General features: G+C 35.9%; 2 protein-coding genes across 3 annotated transcripts; both read left to right on the forward strand.

Annotated features, from left to right (window-relative positions):
- Positions 1-7,550: 7,550 nt before the first annotated feature.
- On the forward strand, positions 7,551-11,010 carry LOC120205022 (probable GTP-binding protein OBGC2). The gene is made up of 10 exons (XM_039204977.1): positions 7,551-7,708; positions 7,835-8,313; positions 8,527-8,618; positions 8,957-9,040; positions 9,152-9,229; positions 9,410-9,610; positions 9,686-9,793; positions 10,127-10,201; positions 10,330-10,538; positions 10,654-11,010. Exons 1-10 carry the CDS (start codon positions 7,608-7,610, stop codon positions 10,748-10,750), a joined length of 1,524 nt encoding a protein of 507 aa, XP_039060908.1. The 5' UTR covers positions 7,551-7,607; the 3' UTR covers positions 10,751-11,010.
- A 502-nt stretch (positions 11,011-11,512) lies between these two features.
- Positions 11,513-12,332, forward strand: LOC120205024 (dehydration-responsive element-binding protein 2D-like). 2 transcript variants are annotated; one of them, XM_039204979.1, is made up of 2 exons: positions 11,514-11,898; positions 11,929-12,332. In XM_039204979.1, exons 1-2 carry the CDS (start codon positions 11,589-11,591, stop codon positions 12,276-12,278), a joined length of 660 nt encoding a protein of 219 aa, XP_039060910.1. In that variant the 5' UTR covers positions 11,514-11,588; the 3' UTR covers positions 12,279-12,332. The 2 variants fall into 2 exon arrangements, with proteins under 2 accessions (XP_039060909.1, XP_039060910.1); XM_039204978.1 differs by having other exon boundaries at positions 11,513-12,332.
- The last annotated feature ends 6,885 nt before the right edge of the window (positions 12,333-19,217 follow it).

Raw genomic sequence — 19,217 nt, forward strand, 5'->3', positions numbered from 1 at the left:
CCTCTACAACGAGAGCCATCACCTATCCCGTCATATCATCGAGCCTCTTCTCCACCATCACCTCATGATAGGCGACCGGCAAAGATGCCACGACTTCTATCTCCCTGTTCTCCACCTCCACCTCCACGGGATGAGTCAAGGGAGTTACGTGATGAGGTCAATGCCTTGCATGAAGAGATCGGTACTCTACACGATAACGATGGTGCATGGCGTGTGGAGGTATCTACTTTACGTGGTGAGGTTGCCGCTCTTTGTGAGATGGTAGTATCGTTGCAGAATGAGGTTCATACTCTACGCAACGAGGTAAGTTTAAGATTTTCCATATTTAACTTGATGATAAATTTACTCGTAATTTCACTTAGATTAACCATTTCACTTAGATTGCTTAGTAAATTTATTCGGTTGCTGCCAATACTGCTAAACTGTTTATTCTTTAACACTGTGAAGTTAGTATTTGTCTTTTGTTTTGTCTTTTGGTTGAAGTAAATTTATTTGGTTGCTGCCAATTCTGCTAAACTGTGTATTCTTTAACACTGTGAAGTTAGTATTTGTCTTTGTTTTGTCTTTTGGTTGAAAGTAAATTTGTTCTGTTGCTACCAATTCTGCTAAACTGTGTATTCTTTAACACTGTGAAGTTAGTATTTTTCTTTGTTTTGTCTTTTGGTTGAAAGTAAATTTTTTCGGTTGCTGCCAATTCTGCTAAACTGTGTATTCTTTAATACTCTGAAGTTAGTATTTGTCTTTGTTTTGTCTTTTGGTTGAAGTAATGCAATCTATTTAAGTTTCAATTTGCAGAAGAAGAAATAGTTTACTTTCGCAACACGAAACTTAAAATCGCAACGTGAAATAAATCGCAACGAGAGAATCGCAACGCAAAATGAAAACCGCAACGCGAAACTATAATCGCGTTGCGATTTTCATTTCGCATTACGATTCTCTCGTTGCAATTTTCATTTCGCATTGCGATTTTCATTTTTCACGTTGCGATTTTAAGTTCCAGAAACTATTCTTCTTCTACAAATTGAAACTTGAATGAATTGCATTACTTCAACCAATAGACAAAGACAAATACTAACTTGACAGTGTTGCAAGTTTGAAACATATTTGTCTTTGTTATCTGATGCATTTTGTGAACTATGATAGAATAATGACTTGGGTGAATACAATGCAAGTTTGAAACATATTTGTCTTTGTTTTCACTGTTTAAATATCATGTCTGTTTATTTACTGATTTTTGTATTTAATTATTTAGCGGCCCGATAAGGTGGATGCTTTACGTCGGGTTTTTCTTGCACGACGGAGTTCACGCATCAGACGGCGTGCACGTGCTATTAAGTCTCCGTACACCCCAATAGTGCGAAGACACCGCAAGAAGAAGCCCAACTCGCCTGTCATCCCTCAAGAGTCCACTCCTATCGTTGAAGAGGCCCCTATCATTCCTCGAGAGTCCCCTCCCACCGTTCAAGAGGCCACTGTCATCGTTGAAGAGGTCCCTCCCACCATTCAAGAGCTCGATTCACATGGCGTCATATGTAAGATTCTTAAGAAACCCTCTGACGTGCTGGACATGATAGATGAGAGTTGACTCTCGTATGAGTTACCGGCCAGTACCATTCCGGTATCTGAAGTGGAGAGGAGACAACTACCGGTCACAATTCTGGATAACACCATTTGGGCTAAGACAGCAGTTGATTTTTATCTACATGAGCGGAGCCAGGGGTGTTTCACTGACATATGCAAGCTCAACGATGATATCTATTTGTTGCTTGATCGGTCTTGGTGGGGCGTATTATTAGGGGTTGAAGACAATGGCTATTTCGATGGAGGGGTAAGTCTTATATTTTTCTTATATTTCAATTTGATTATTTTTTTTAAAATTTATGTAAGTCACTAATATATGTCTTTTTTTGTAAAACATCATATCGATGCGTGGGTGTCACGTCTTCTAATAATTAGGAAACTTAAGAAAAATAAAAGAAATAAACGATATACAATTATGCCGACGTCTTTTAACGCCGTTCACTTGAAGAATCAACGAGATGAATCATTTGTGTTGGGCAATGGACAAGCTAAACTTTATCCTGCATGGTGGGAGGTCGATAAGGTTAGTATTTATTTTAGATTTAGTTTAAAGGTATTCATAAATAAGTGCACAAATGAATGAATTATTACTTATGATTGCAGGTGTTTATCCCTTTTTTGGAACGTAAACATTGGCTTCTCGTCGACCTTCAGCTCCCATCCCTTAAGGCAATAGTATATGACAACATGATAAATTACATATCATTGGCTGATTTAAGAGATATTATTAAGGGATAGAGCTCTCATTTGGCTAAAGTCTTGGATGCGATAAATTATTGGACTCGTTCTAGAAACAAGAAGCCAAAGAAGCTCAATATTACAGTTAGCAGAGACGAGACCGCACCACAACAAACGGAAGGAGCCAGAGGGGATTGTGGTCCTATTGTATGATTGGCGTTGGAGTGTTTGATCACAGGAAGTATAAAGTATCTACCTCCCACCGATAGAGATAGAGCTGCAGTAGGCTTGTGGTTTCGGCATTATATGGCTAGATCGATATATACGAGACGCTGCCTACCTACATCCGCGTTATAAAAATGTCCATAAACAATTGGTAAGTTTATAGGCTTTTGGTTTGAAAATGTTTGGTTAAGTACCTAGAATTCAATAATTTGCTGTTTGTAGGTTTTAGATATGTAGAAAGTGTTGTTTGAGCAAATGTTTGGTTTCTGCAGGTTAATCTCAGAAGTGAACTGCGTGAAAATGATGTATGGCTGCAAAAGTTGATTCAATAGTAGATGAGGAAATAAGAATTATTGCTTATTTTTTGATTGTTTAATTGATTTGTAAAAGATGATTTGTAAAAGTTGATTTGTTTAATTGATGTGAACATAATTCTTATTTGTGCTTGTTTAATTGATTGAAATGTAATGGTTGATTTTGTTGATTTCAATCTGTATTATGTTGAAGGCAAAAATGACTATCGCAATGCGAAATGAAAATCGCAACGAGAGAATCGCAATGCGAAATGAAAATCGCAACGACAAAATCGCAACGGGAAACTAAAATCGCAACGCGAAACTAAATTCGCGTTGCGATTTTCATTTCACTTTGCGATTCTCTCGTTGCGATTTTCATTTCGCATTGCGATAGTCATTTCCGCGTTGCGATATTCATATTCGCGTTGCGATTTTCATTTCGCATTGCGATTCTCTCGTTGCGATAGTAATTTCCGCGTTGCGATAGACATTAAGATGATTGCGAACGTCATTTCCGTGTTGCGATAGTCAAATGAATGCCTAATAAGTGATAACAACTGAACAGATCATAGCAATTTTCAAACTCAAGTTACTAATACATGCCTAACTGAAAATGTTAAAAGTTCACACATAAAATCCACATAATACAACGTTTGCATTTAAAAATCACCTAAGTTAACAGTCCCAAAAGGTGAAGCTGGTTGTGATTGGGATTTTAAAGATGATTGCGATTTTGATTGCCTTTTGCTTGACACCATATGAGCTTTGGATTTTGATGAGGATCCATATTTTGGTAGAGGAAAAGATGATTGTGATGGCACTGGTGATCCACATGTCAACCTTGTATGACCACTTTCCTTGCACCGACTACATGTCGATCTCTTCTTCTCTTCACCCTTAGACGGTATACGATCGTGACTTTTTGGTCGGCCAGGTAGCCTTCTGTCCATGGCTGGTGGCAAAACTGTTTGTAAGTCATCTGATATGTCCCACTCAGAAGGATGTGGAATATAGTAGACAATCTCGCCATAAGTCTGTCCATATACTTCTGTAGTGTAGCAATCCATAGCGTATGCGCTTGAATCATCTTGGTTTAGATGAAGAGAAACTTTTATAACATGGCCACACGGATAACCAGATGTTTGCCATTTCATACAACTACACGTCTTTGCATTTAGATCGACAAGCCCATTTAAGTTATTATCCAGTACTTCAAACAAAGTGTTTGAACATGGTTCAACTCTCCATGACGTTGACTTCACAACACTTTTCGTTATCTTTTTTTCTGTCCATGGTGTAACACGATGTTCCAATGTTCCTGTAAATTTAAATAACTAATACTTAGTAAAATATATGATAAGTTACGAATTTAAAGAAATAATACCTGCATGATTTCTTTTCTTGTAGTAATGGGTAATTTCCGGGAATGACGACTTAGAGCATTGATTGATTCTGCACTATTAGACATCATGAAATCATATCTTGCTCCAAGTTGATGTACTCTTGACCATCTTTCAAACCCGACATCTTCTAATGTTTGAGCACACTGAGGCAAAACACGTCTTAAACAGTTTATATGCTTATTAAAATCCACTCCCCGATAAGCTTTTACAGCCTTCCAGTATGTCCATTTGTGATTTTTTATACCAGCAGACATTGATTTTAGATTTCTATACAAATGAACACCACAAAGTCCATGAAAAGCATCTGGAAACACCTTCTAACAGCGTTGTCAATTGAGTTTGCCCTATCGGATATGATTGTCAGATTGCTAATAGGACCTATGCAATCCCTAAGATGCCCCATAAACCATATCCATGAATCAGAGGTTTCAGATTTGCCAACCCCGTAAGCTATTGGCAGTATCCCATTGTTAGCATCCATGGCTACTGCTAATAAGTTTACTCCAAGGTATCGACCTTTTAAATGTGCTCCGTCAACTATAATAACTGAGCGCATGCAATTAATAAACGAACGAATCTACAAAATCATATACACAAGAAATATAATCATTTAAATGTGAAATGCATGTAACTAACAAAAATGAGTCAACAAAATTATATTGATTTACTAACCGCAGCACCAATGGCGATAAACAGCAACTCAAAGCGTCCATCTCTATCTGTTTTGATATGAGTTACCGACCCAGGATTTTTCAACTTTAAATTGTGACAATAAGCCGGCAGTTGGGCAAACGATGCTTCTGGCGACCCCCTCAACAATTCCAAGGCATAACATTTGGCTCTTCAAGCTTGAGAATATGAGATACTAATCTTGAACCGAGCATTCATGTCAGTCATAATTTCATGTCCCCGATATACCCTACCATTCAAAAACATTAACTCAGCCAGAAAACCACCCAACATCTTTTTGTTTGCATGTCTATGGTGAGGAAAAACTTGGGTTCTTGAACATGTATGTTTATCAATAAAAGTCCTAACTTGAAACATTTCTCAATCTTTTATCCTCTTTGCAATCATACGCCACATACAGTTTTTGTCAATCATACACCTTGTTTCGAAACGATCTTTGCTTGATTTGTTAACTTTTAGTTGATAGACATCTTCCACACATTTTGTATACAAAGCTATCTTCAATTCTTCCTTTGTATCAAAACAATCATTTTTCTTGATACGAATAATTTTTGTGTAACAATCAACTGCTATCTTTACCAACTCTTCTTCCGGTATCTGAAGTAATTCTGGCATATTCCAGTTATACTCCCTGGCATTTTCTTCGGGACTTTTCTTTGGGGATTTCTTCTTCTTCTTTTTCTTCTTTAGTGTTATATGAATTACAGAATGGATGTTCAATATGTTCATTTACAGTCGTAACTTCCTCCTCATTATCATGAACAACATCTTCCTCGGCAACGGCTGTTTCATCATCAAAATTCAGGTATTGACCAATATCAAAATCATTACACGCAGGGTCTGTTTCTTCTTCTGAAAAATCATCAAAATCTGAGTATTGACCAAGATCAAAGTCCGGGTATTGACCAAGATCAAATTTCGAATACTGACTAATACTCACAATTTTTTCTGTTGGCTCATCATCGTCTAACTGGTCAATACGAAAATCGGAATTTGGTGTTGAAAGTTGATTGGGATTTGGATTAGGGAAAGGTTGTGGGTTTTGAGATTGCGTTTGGTATTGGAAATATGGTGAAACAATATTTGCTTGGTGATGAAATTGTGGTGGAACCATTAAATTTTGAGCACCATAAACTGGGGTTGAAAAACTTAGTTGATTACTACCCGCTACTGACCCAACTTCACTACTTCTAGGTTTAACAACATACAATGTAACATCATCACTTGAAACACTAATGTAAGCAATGAATCGTTCAACATCTTCATTGTCGGTTAACAAATAAACTTTACCATTTCTCTGATAAGATAGCCTAAATCCACTTAGGGGCTCTAAATTCAATTTATTTGCAACACGTAACATTAGAGTTTCATAAGTTAACTTTTTTAATGACAGTTTTAGTTGAAGATTCATGGGTAAAGGCATATATTGTAAAACACCATGAACATTCTCCCATGACCCTCCAAAACACAAATCTATCCAAACATGATCAACATTAGATGGTTTCATTATTGTAAATTAATTTACTAAACAAACGAGCTGCGAAACTAAAACCTGTTGTCGGATGGGGAAGGATGTCGTTGGATATAGGAACGGATGTCGCCGGAGAGAGTGATAGATAGAGATGGAATGAGTTGCGATTTAGGGATTTAGGTTATGAGTTGCTGCTGCTGCATAGTTATATACCCAAAATATTTGTGTTGCGAAATTAAAACCTGTTGCGAATTCAGAAATCGAGTTACGAATTTGAAATTCAGTATTGCGATAGTCAGAATCTCGTTGCGATTTACAGATTCGCATTGCGATTTACAGATTCGCGTTGCGATTTACGTATTTGCGTTGCGATTTACGTATTCGCATTGCGAATTAGAAAAATCGCAACGCGAATTTGGGAAATCGCAATGCGATAGTCAGAATCGCGTTGCGAATCTGGAAACTGATTTGCGATTCCGGAGATCGCGTTGCGAATTATCGATCGCGTTGCGATTTACGGATACACGTTGCGATTTTACGTATTATCGTTGCGATTTACGGATACGCATTGCGATTTACGTATTCTCGTTGCGATTTACAGATACGCGTTGCGATTTACGTATTCTCGTTGTGATTTACGGATACGCGTTGCGATTTTACGTATTGTCGTTGCAATTTACGGATACGCGTTGTGATTTTACGGATACTCGTTGCGATAGTCAGAATCGCGTTGCGATTTATATGTTCGCGTTGCGATTTTCATATTCGCGTTGCGATTCTGGAAAATCGCAATGCGAATTTGTACTATCGCATTGCGATTCTGGGAACTGATTTGCGATTCTGGAGATCGCGTTGCGATTTTTATTTCGCATTGCGATTTTGTTGGTCATTTTGGCAAATCCAAAAAAAGTTGGTTAAAATCGTATATTATAAGGCATTTTTGTCACTGAGGCGATTTTCTCTATATAATATGATTGTAATTGAAAAAGTTATATTGTAATGGGTTTATAATTTGTAACTGAAAAAGTTACGATTGAAAATATTATAAATTAAATAATATTCTTAATTTCAATCTAAAACATTACTTTATCTAATTTAAAAAAATACATTTCTAATAAAATTTTCAATTATAAATAATTTGTACTATTTTTAACATTTATATTAGTAAAATATATTTTATACTCTCCGATTCATACAATAAACCATTTAAAAACTATTTTTTTATTTAGTTTAACCAAAACGCAGATTTTCATCTTTGAGATAATGGCGACTCTGGTTTCGCTGCCTTCCTCCTATCTCACCCCACGCCTCACTATCGACAAACTCTTCTTTGGTCCTCTCCTCCCCATTTCCACAAGCATCAGGTGTGCATCTTAACTTTTCTATGTTCTCTATTCAATTTCACTTCTCCGATTTCTTTTACATTAAACATAACCAATTTTGCCATCTTTTATGACATTTTGTGATTTCCTTTTTTTCTCCTGCTGTAGGCGTAATTGGGACTTAAGCAAATTTGGGAACTGGAGGCTCTGTTCTATAAAGTCCAGACTCACAAAAACCAAAGAGTCGCCTTCGACAAACCCCACGACATTATTGAAAGAACCTCATAAGTATTTTGATCAAGTAATCATCACCGTCCGTTCGGGTGATGGCGGTCACGGTGCCGTCCTTACAATGCCTAACCAACAACGAGCTGCGAAGCCTCAAGGAAAATATGAGAATAAAGAGAAGTCAAAGAAGAAGCCTTCGTATAAAAGGGATTTTGATGGGTCACTTATCCTTCCAGTGGGTGGTCATGGCGGAGATGTAGTAATTTATGCTGATGAAGGGAAAGATACCTTATTGGAACTTCACGAGAAGAGCAGGTATAATGCAAAACGTGGTGGCAATGTCGATGCCATGGGTGCTTTAACTTCTCAGTCACGTGATGGCCTTGCTGCCCCAACGTTGCGTATCCCTGTTCCTCTCGGTTTGTAATATTACCCTGCTGATACGATCTATAACATTTGGTTTTTCTTCTTTAACATTGAATTTCAATTGTTAAAAGTATCTACGAGTATATAAGAGCATACCGCGAAGAACCCTTTTTTATGTTCTTTGCATGGCCTGTTGAGATGGTATTAATAATAATATTTTGATGCTTCCGAATGCACAATTTCTTACAGTTTGTATTAATTTGCAGGCACAGTTGTAAAACGCAAACGTGGGAAGTTATTGGCTGACCTAGCGCAGCCTGGTGATGAAGTACTTGTTGCTAGGGGTGGTCAAGGAGGGGTAAGAATTAATAACTCAGTTGTTTAAACCCATAGAAACATTCAAATTAACTCAGAAAAATGTCAAAATGGCGTTTTGTATTTTATGGTCTGAGTAAGGCAAGTCTCATGTTTAGTATTTTGATGCCTTCTTCTTTCTCGGTCAATGATCATAAAACACAGAATGTGGTGTGCTTTCAGAAAGCGATTTGATAATAACTAAGATTTCAGTGAATATGGTCTTGTTCTGTTTGATAGACCTCCTTTCTTTTGGCTATACTGTTCTTAAGCATGCTGTATAACTTGTATCCTTAATATCAAACAGTGTTTGATGGTTTAATTTTCTTTGTTTTGTGGCAGATTAGCTTGTTAGAAATGCCAGAACACGGAAGGAAAAAGTTGATGTCTTTAACCACAAATGTGATGAGAGATGAAACTGATAAGGTGTCTTTAATCACGAACAGTACACTTGAATGAAAACTCATGGTTTTGGGGGTTAACAAGGTAATATTTCGTTCTGTTTGTTGTGTTAAAATTCATTTTTACTTCTTGTAGGTTTTAGTTCTTGGTCAGCCTGGAGAGGAGGTTAGTTTGGAGTTGATTCTTCGAGTTGTTGCTGATGTTGGGTTAGTTGTAAGTACTGCATCGTATTATTTTCCATTTTTCTTGCATTTGTATGTAACATGGTTTGATTTGCATTTCCTTGTAATCTGTGTTTGTGGCTAGGGAAGTTCATAAAAAATAGTAACAACTTATTAGAGTGCATCAAATTGGCTACAAAATGTAGATGCTGATATTTTGTTTTTCCTGCAGGGGCTTCCAAATGCAGGCAAGTCAACACTTCTAGCTGCCATTACACTTGCAAAACCAGATATTGCTGATTATCCTTTCACAACATTGATGCCAAATCTTGGGCGGCTTGATGGTGACCCTGCTTTAGGAGCAGGTAAATATTCATCTGAAGCAACCTTGGCTGATTTGCCTGGTCTCATAGAAGGTGCTCATCTGGGCAAGGTAATTGTCTTTTTCAACTTGTTAAATTGCTTATTCTGATCATATTGTTTCTAATTGAGACATTTTTATTGTTAGGGTCTAGGTCGCAATTTCTTGAGGCATTTAAGGAGGACACGTGTCTTGGTCCATGTTGTCGATGCATCAGCTGACTATCCTTTGAATGACTACAGAACTGTCAGAGAGGTATCTCTTCCCTTGTTCATATTTTTTCTTCTTTTATGTTCACTTCATTAACATTATTTCATCGTCTTATTTACATCTTTTTCCATTGATGGAATAATTGGTTTTACTAATAAGTTGTAGCTTTTTCGAATTCTGCCGGGGGGGTGATTTTGTGTTTAGACTTTGGACATCAATTTTGGCATTTAAAAGCATTTAAAGTTGTGCTTTAAGTTTTACGGACATTGTTAAAGAAAAAAGTCTTGCCTCAGCTACTATATACGTGTAAATATATCATGTCTCAAACTGAATACTCCTCAATTCAGCTCCACTTACCATAGCAATTATGATTTGCAGGAACTGCGGATGTACAATCCAAATTACCTAGAACGACCATATGTTGTAGTACTCAACAAGATCGACCTTCCTGAGGTAGGTCTCTTACCTATAGGGTTTTATCCTATCTTGAGAGTTTGTCTTATATGCGAGAGTTATTCATATAACATGTCTGATATGTCTCTTTTTAACAAAATCTAAAACATATGTGGTTGCTACCATAGGCCAGAGATAAGCTTCCGCATTTAACTGAAGAAATCTTAAAGATTGGATGTGATATAGTACATTCTGAGTTGGAAACGAGTTCTAGAGTTGAACTTCAAGCATTGCCCACTGAAAGTGATATGGCTTCAGCTATTTCTGGCGAAGATAAAATGGATAAAGGAATTGAGGACTATCACCGGCCAGCTGCTGTTGTTGGTGTTAGCGTTTTGTAAGTACTGTTAAATATTGTTGTTTTGCATCTCTAATGTTACATCTTGATATTGGATTTTGAGGTTCAAGATTGATAAACCAGTCTGACTGTAAGTTGTTTGGATATTGAGCAGGAAAGGCATCCAAGTAAATGAGATGTTGAAGGAGATAAGGGCTGCCCTAAGGAAGTGTAGAGATTCGAACGAAGCACTGGAATTAAATGTGAGATGAAGGGAGTACTACGGTTGTAATGTACTAATTCAACATGTTTGGATTTGAGTTGTCGATGTGAAGCTTACACCAGATTTTCTCCATCGCCAATGAATCCTCAAACTGTTTTGGCCCATACACGTAATGATACAAGATTGACTCCCTTAAAAGCTCAGTACTGCCATATTTTAGAGCTGCAATTTACAGTGCATAAGTTTTCGCTGTTTTGAATATGTATACTTCTACCCAGGTGCTCATTGTCATCTATTTGACGGGATTGAAGCAAATGATTACTTTTTTTTTACGAAATCATCAAGTGCTTAGGTGAATGAAAAAGATTGTCTCGTGTATCATATGTTTTTGTATTCTTTCTTTTCTTCTAATTTCTGATACGCATGTGGTGCTTTAGGGTCAGACTTTCAGCTGTGTATTAATGGGAAAAATCATCAAGATTAATTGATTTTTGCGTTCTCATTTGTCATTTATAAATTGTCCTCGTTTGGAACCCTCGGAAGTTCTTATCTCCAAAAACACGTCATTCCCACTTAATCTTTATCCGTCCACAAACTCAAAACTCCCTGTTAGACCCTGGGGTTTGTTTACAGAATAGAATCTAGGCCAAGTGTGGCTATCGCAGATGCCAATGAGCTTTGCAGTTGACGCGTGCAAACAAGGTTTCCTTGCCATGTATAATCTCAAACTCATCATAAGACACGTTCTAGAAAAGCTTGCTTACACCCCCATTTCAGCTCTTAGTTCTCTCTTTCATATAAATACGACCGAGCCCTTTCAGATAGTGTGCTTATCAATCACGTTCTTTGTTATTTTTCCTACCCTGGACTCTGCTTGTTGTTGGACAATGTCAGCTTCGGTCATGGGTGGCTCTGGAGAAAGAAAACAAGTGAAGAAACCTGCACAAGCGGGCTCGAGAAAAGGGTGCATGAGAGGAAAAGGAGGTCCGGAGAATGCTCTCTACACTTTCAAAGGCGTAAGGCAAAGAACTTGGGGCAAATGGGTGGCTGAAATTCGTGAACCCAACCGTGGTGGTCGTCTTTGGCTTGGAACTTTTGACACCGCTCTTGAAGCTGCTATGACTTACGATGCTGCCGCACGTAAACTCTACGGCTCGGATGCCAAGTTAAACTTGCCACACTCAAGTGTTAACCCTCACCATCCACCACCCAATTCTCAGCTCGCGGCAATAGGGAACCGACCTATAAACACCGCCACGAGTTCATCAAATAACCCAATTATTATCAGGGTCAATGATGCAACTCCGTTGAATAAAAATGATTCAGTTGACTTGTGTTTCCCCAACGAGAACATTGATTCTCCATGGAACATGGCGGAGAACAATGCCAAATTTGGGGGGAGTGAAGATGAAAGCGGTGGGTTTTGGGAGAACATGAGTGTGAACTTGCCTGTTTTAGACTCCATTTGGGCAGAAGCTGCTAGGTCGTTAGATTTTGCAATGATCCCAGGCATTCTTGGTACCAATCTTGTCGATGCCACTGGCTGGGACGCCTTGCAATCCCCATGGTGCATGTAAAACTAAAAACTAGCTTTTAGCTACATCAAATGTCTATACACTTATAGTTCATAATCATCGACATGAAACCATGTTTTTTTCTGGGTTTTTCACGGCACACTCTTGTTTAATAATCATGTATGTTCCTCCAAGTATCAGTTTCATGCTGTTCTTGGCAGCCAGCTACTCTTTGTCGAAGCTTATATCCTAGAACATTTTGTAAGACAACTTTGGACGTGGAAAATAGAGAATTTTACATTACTAGTAAGAAAATGGTACATGCTGTTAATAATTTTGAGCCTGCTTCAACAATGGGCCATGCCCTTTAGCAAAACTCATTTTGAACAAAAAAAGAGTTTGTTTTTTTCTAAAGCAAAACAGGTCCTATTTCAGAAGAACCGAGTTTGACCCGATCAGGCAAGGATCCCGACAGAAAATGTAGGTTATGCTATAAGTCGATCCTGTATATTAGTTAGTAATTTAACATAATACTAACTCTTTTTAGATAGATAAGGTATTAGAAATACCGACTCCTAACTTTTCTTATAGATAGATAAAGATAACTACCACATAGTTTATTTTTAATAAAAAAATCTTTTTTAATTTTTTTTTGTATAAAACATGATGTACTTTTACCTATCAATGTACGATTGAGACTTTTTTTCTTCTCCACTTTGCTTTGCTGATATGTAATACCTTAATCTCGAATATAAAATACTCGAAGACCAAGATGTTACATTCAAGTCATTAAAGCAATAAAACATTAAATTTATTTATGTATATGTAAGAAAAATATCATCAAATAGTTATACTAAAATAGTATTAAAAGTAGTTATAAAAACACGTGGAGCTCCATAAAAATATATATCAAAATAGTCGCATATTTTAAAATGAGTTACAGACCTCAAAATACAAGTAACATCATGTGAATATAATGCCCAATTAAGATAATATATTATACTCTGAATACGGGATGTTGGAAGTCCTTTGTTGATGATGCTTCTCATGTACGATCAAAAGTCTACTAATCTGAAAATAAAAATAATTCGAACATTGAGCTTTGCAAGCTCAATGGTACACAGCTAATCTACCACACTTGTCACTAATCTACTACACTTCAAGAAATTCACAAATATGAGCATGCAAATCAAACGTATACATAGAAACATGACATGAGTAACGAACGAACAAATCATCGGTCACTAAAAATTTATAAACATGTCACTTACAGATCAAACTTGTCAAACTTGTTAAATTGGTCAAACTTGTCAAATTGATCAAACTTGTTAGAATGTACATGTGCTCAAATAATCGGGTATCCGAATAGTCCTGCACCACTCATGGCTGTTAATCAAACAAATCTCGAGTGTCCGATTTGTTTTCCTGAGCTCCACATATAGCCGCTAATTAGGTTAGAGCCCGAAGGTTACGCGCAAACAAAGCATCAAACAACTAATCACGAGTATAACACAATAGTATTCAAAGTCTTATGCTAATTTCAAACTAGCAAGGTATTTTATGCTTGGTTATATTTTGATCATTTAAGGTTTACAAAATCTTAAATCATGACTAAAATATTAATCCTTCAAATATGGCAACTTGCACTATTAATATTTATAATTCTAAATTATGTTCAATTTGTTTTATAAGAAACTAGATTCATAATCTTTCCAACCATAGAAATTAAAACTTCTAATTTAACTCGTACTATTTATGGTGAATTTTTTAAGTCATTGTCCTTGTTGTTTTCAAAATAGTATGCTACCTTCTCTTCTGACATTTTCTCGCTTAAAAATTTATAACTCTAAATATATAGCTTGAAATCAAAACATTTTACTTTAAACTAAACTAGACTTATGTACGGTTATAAGTATGTAAGGATTACTTCCTAATATTTATTAGGGAATTTTTGGTGATTTTTCAAATTCACTGCTAAAACTGTTTTGTCCAGATTTTTGACATTTCATCACTTAAAATTATATCTTTTCATACACATATCAAATCAGTATCCATTTGTTTTAGACGAAACTAGACTTAATGCCAGTTACAAGATATAACGAGAAATTCTTAATTATTTTTTATAGAATTTATAATTTTTTTAAGTTACTGCACGTTCAAACAATTTTTCTGGACAGATTTTCTAAAATAAATGTTTGGCTTAATTTAAAGCATTGTTTTGAAAACCGGAGCGGACCGGCCGGTTCAACCGGGAATCGTTGTCTAGTCCGGTTCAAACTAAACCGGTTGAACCGCTATTAGTGAACCGTCCGGCAACGTTGAACCGTTCGAACGGACCGGCTGAAAACGGAAAAAAAAAAAAAACCGCCAATTTTGTTTTTTTTATAAAAAAATTAAACCAAACGACGTCGTTTGTTAAATGAGTATTGCTGAGCTCGACTCAAACTTTAAAAGTAAGTTCAACTCGACTTAAACTCACGAACTAAAAATGATCAAGTTCAACTCGAACTCGAAATATAATATTGAAACTTGAACTCGAAAAGGCTTGAACTCAAAAAAAATTAGAAGCTCGATTGAAGCCTAAAATTCGAGCTTGATTGAAGTGAAATAATATTTCACTCTATGCTCACCAAAAGGCTCCATGATTTTGAATGTCAAATTACCTCTATTATTTATAGAAGTTAGTTGGGATGCTCTTATATGTTTCTTAGCCATGTGGATTGTTTTGTTCTCATATTTTTACTCTTTAGACTTTTGGGATGTTCTTCTATGTTTCTTAGCCATGTAAGATTATTTTAAAAAAAAATTAAACCAAACAATATTATTTTGTTATGATTTTTTTAGCCCCAAATTTATTTTTTAATTATAGTTATATAATTATATTTATTATTTAATATGTTTTATCTTAAATATTATTTTGTAGTTAATTTGAATTATTTTGTTTCACTTGATTTTATGGTTTTTAACTCATATATGTTATGACTTGCTTTGAATATGACTTGTGATATACAAAATTATTTTTTATTAAATATTTTTGGTATTTTTATTTAATTTTTTAAATAATTATGACGTCGTCCGGTTCTTCCGACCGGTCGGACCGGTTCGATCGGTTGAACCAGTGAACCGATAGCATGACCGGTTCACTAACCGGTCCGATTCTAAAAACCATGATTTAAAGCATTCCAACACACTTTTCACCCAAAGACATACAAACATGCATGCATTATCATCATAAGCATCATATTTATAAATTTTCAAGAAGAATAGAAGAGTTAGAGGGTACCACCTTGATGAAAGAACACAAAGAAGTTTCTTAACCTAGCTTTCCACCACCTTCTCCTTTCCTTTAACCTTTGAAGCTTCACCACCTTCCTTCACTACACAACATGCATACATAAATTACTACTTAATGGTAATTCAAAGGAAGCATGCAAATGAACGTAAAGATATACAAAATGGCTCCAAAATCTTAGAAAAGTTTTTCCTCAATGGCCAAACTCATCAATCCTAAACTTTTCATCACCTTTCCATGAAACCTTTGAATACATGCTTATAAATTTACCTTCTTGAAGCTTGTAGGATGGTGAATGAAGGGTAGAAATGTTTTTCTCTCAACTCACTTCTTCTTGTGACTTTTAGTAAAAGAGAGATGAATGAAAATTAATGAAAATGGTGGAAAATAAATCTAAAAATGAATATATGAAAAGATAAGACCATTATAAAAAATGGAGAAAATAGGCACAAGTAGGTCACTTTTCCCATACCCGTAGCAGCCGGCCAAATCTTTTCCATTAGCTTGAGAGTTGATTTTTATTGAAAATTGGGTAAATCCCTCTTAAAGCCATCCAACTTCCCACTACTTCACACAAGTTTCTCAACACCCTTAATTACTTACAAAAGGGTCCAAAACTCTTCTAATTTTAAGCTCAACAAAACTTGAGTCCAAATTATTTTTTTCCATTATTAACTCAGGTCAACACTCGAACATTGACTTGAGAAATTGGGTCATTACATGATTACCCTTTATCAATATGGTATCAGTTAGGTGAACAATCCTTCTATTTAACCTTAGATGCCAACCATGACTTTCGCCTCTTCTTCATCATATGTCACTTCAGAAATCCTTTTTAATTCACTCAGTTCGAACCTCTCTGATGTTTCTTCTGTCTTTATCACCTACCACTAATTGAATGGTGATAATTATTTCTCTTGGTCCCAATTTATCTGCCTTTATATAACTGATCGGCGCGAGCAACAATATCTTTTAGAGACCACAATGGTTCCTACTATGACAGATTTTGAATATTCGACATGGCTAAGTGAGAATACCACGATTATGTCATGGCTAATAAATTCCATGATTCCTGTCATGGGGGAAATTTTTTTGTTGTACGAAACAACAACTGAAATTTAAAGTGTTGCAAAGGCGACATATTCGAATATGGAAAATTTGACTGCCCTATTTGAGATTAAGTGTCAACTTGTCAATCTCAAAGAAGAAGACATGATTGTTACTCAATATTTTACTCTAATGTTGCGCTTATGACATCAACTTGATTTGTTCGAATCCCATTAATGGAGGTGTATAGAAGATGCCCCTTTATTCAAGAAGATTGTTGAACAACGTCGGATATTCTAATTTTTTTTCTAGCTTGCATCGGGATCTTGATGAAGTTTAGGGATGAGTATTGGGACTCAGACCTCTTCTTCAATCCGCGAAGTGTTCTATGAAGTACGACATGAAAAAAGTCATCAAAGAATGAGAGACCTTTGTATGACTACTGTAAGAAAGTTAGCTATGTGCGGGGTTCTTATTGGAAATTACATGGCAAACCTATTGATGAGAAGTCTTCAAAACAACATTAACAACGTGGTACTTAAGGAAATTGTATTGTGAACACTGGTTTGCAAGGAAGTTCGTTTACTAAAAAAATGGAAGAGTTGCAATAGTTTTTTAGTCAGTTAAACACTCTTTCTAATCCGCACCTACGACTTCCTCTCGAGAAGGTAGAATTTCTTCTGCTACTTTGGATAAAAATCCGCCACTACTACTTAGATTGTGGGTTTTGGTGTAAGTGATCATATAACAGGTGATCTTCAACTCTTTCACACTTTTCATGCCAACTCGTCTATCTCTCATATTCGAACAGCGGATGATTATCTTTTAGTGTTGCCAGTATGGGTTTATTTGAATAAATTTGGACATATTTTTTATCTTGTGTTCTTTATGTTTCCAATCTAGCTTGCAATCTTATCTCCATCAGCAAATTGTCTTTCAATTTATGTTGTACCACAAAATTTAACTATGATTTATGTGAATTTTAGGATTTGAGTTTAGAGAAAGTGATTGGTAGTACTAGACTTTGTGGGGGGGGTTTACATGCTTTCAACAACCTTATTTTCCCAACCACCTACTTTCTTCAATGTTATACATCCTTAAACCTTCAACTGATGTTATGTTATTGCACTTTCGTTTAAGATATTCTAGTTTCTTTTATCTTGCAAAGTTGTTTCCATATTTGTTTATCAATAAAAGACCTAAATCTTTTTCTTGTGATATTTGTCCACTTGCTAAATAAAGTAAGAGTGTTTATCTACCTTATCCGTATAGACCTTATAAACTATTTATTATGATCCATATTGATATTTGGGGACCATCCCGAGTCGCATCTTTACATGGGTTTCAGTGGTTTATTTTATTTATTGATTATCACACTCTTACTACCTAAACCTTTCTAATAAAAACTAAATCTAAAGCTTCTGAAATATTTAAACGGTTTCATAAAATGGTTAAAACCCAATTTCAGTGTTCTATCCAAATGTTTCATTCTGACAATGGTAGTGATTGTTTTGTCAATGTTTTGGGTTCTTTCTTTCAGGGAAACAAGATTATTCATCTTACTTTGTGTGTCAATTCTCCTCAACAAAATGGGATTGCTGAGGAAAAAATATGCATCTTCTCGAGGTTACCTGTCTCTTCTTTTTTCCACAAATGTTTCTCACTATTTTTGGGGAAAACCTTTTTAACTTCCACTTATTTGATTAACCATCTCCCTAGTAAACCGTTACAATTTAAGTGTCCAAGAGATGGTTTTCTTCAGTTTTTTCCCCAATTTTAAGCCAATGACTTCACTATCACCCCTTATAGATTTTGGATGTATTGTGTTCGTTCATAAAAATGATTCAAATTAGACCCTCGAGCATTTCGATGTGTGTTTTTGGGTTATTCTTCGAATCAAAAGGGCTTTAGATGTTATTATCCTCGTACTAAGGAATTTTTTGTTACCATAAATGTTACTTTCTTTGAAAAAAAAACCTTTTTTCCTTTAAAACTTCTATTCAAGGGGAATCATATAATGAATATCAGTTTGTTGACTCACAACAATTATCACTTGATTTGTAGTCAGCTCCTTTTACCGACCAGCACTCCCTAACAGGTCAAACAAGTCGAACCAACCCACAAAATCACTCCAATTGGACCAAACAACATTGTCGAACCAGTTAAACCAGCCGAACCAGTTAAACCAGTCTACAAAATCGCTCTAGTCAGACCAAACAACACTTCTGAACCCAGAAAATTTATCTTTGCCAAACCAGCCCACCGAAACATACTTACCTCAACATGACCAACATATCAGTTCAGCTCAAATACCTCAATCCAAATTGTTTATTTACAAGAGATGACAAAGACCAATTTCCAAATCAATCCCTGAACCTAATCCCGAGTCTCCCACACAGTATGGACATTGTCATGAACCAAAACCAAACGAGAATCTTTTGGAGAATGAAGTAGGTAATCAGGGTTGTTCTAATAAATTAAATGCTTTAATTGATGATAATGATTTGTCGATTGTTCAAACTAAATGAGTAAGAAAATGCAAAAATAATCCAATTGATAGATTTGTTTCATATGGAAAGCTAATGCCTTGTTTTAAGAACTTTACAGCCAGTATAGATAGCATTACTGTTCCAGATATGATTGAAGAAGCATTGAAAGATCCT

This window comes from Hibiscus syriacus, unplaced genomic scaffold, assembly GCF_006381635.1.
Source record: "Hibiscus syriacus cultivar Baekdansim isolate YM2019G1 unplaced genomic scaffold, ASM638163v2 tig00012036_pilon, whole genome shotgun sequence".
NCBI classification, from domain to species: domain Eukaryota; kingdom Viridiplantae; phylum Streptophyta; class Magnoliopsida; order Malvales; family Malvaceae; genus Hibiscus; species Hibiscus syriacus.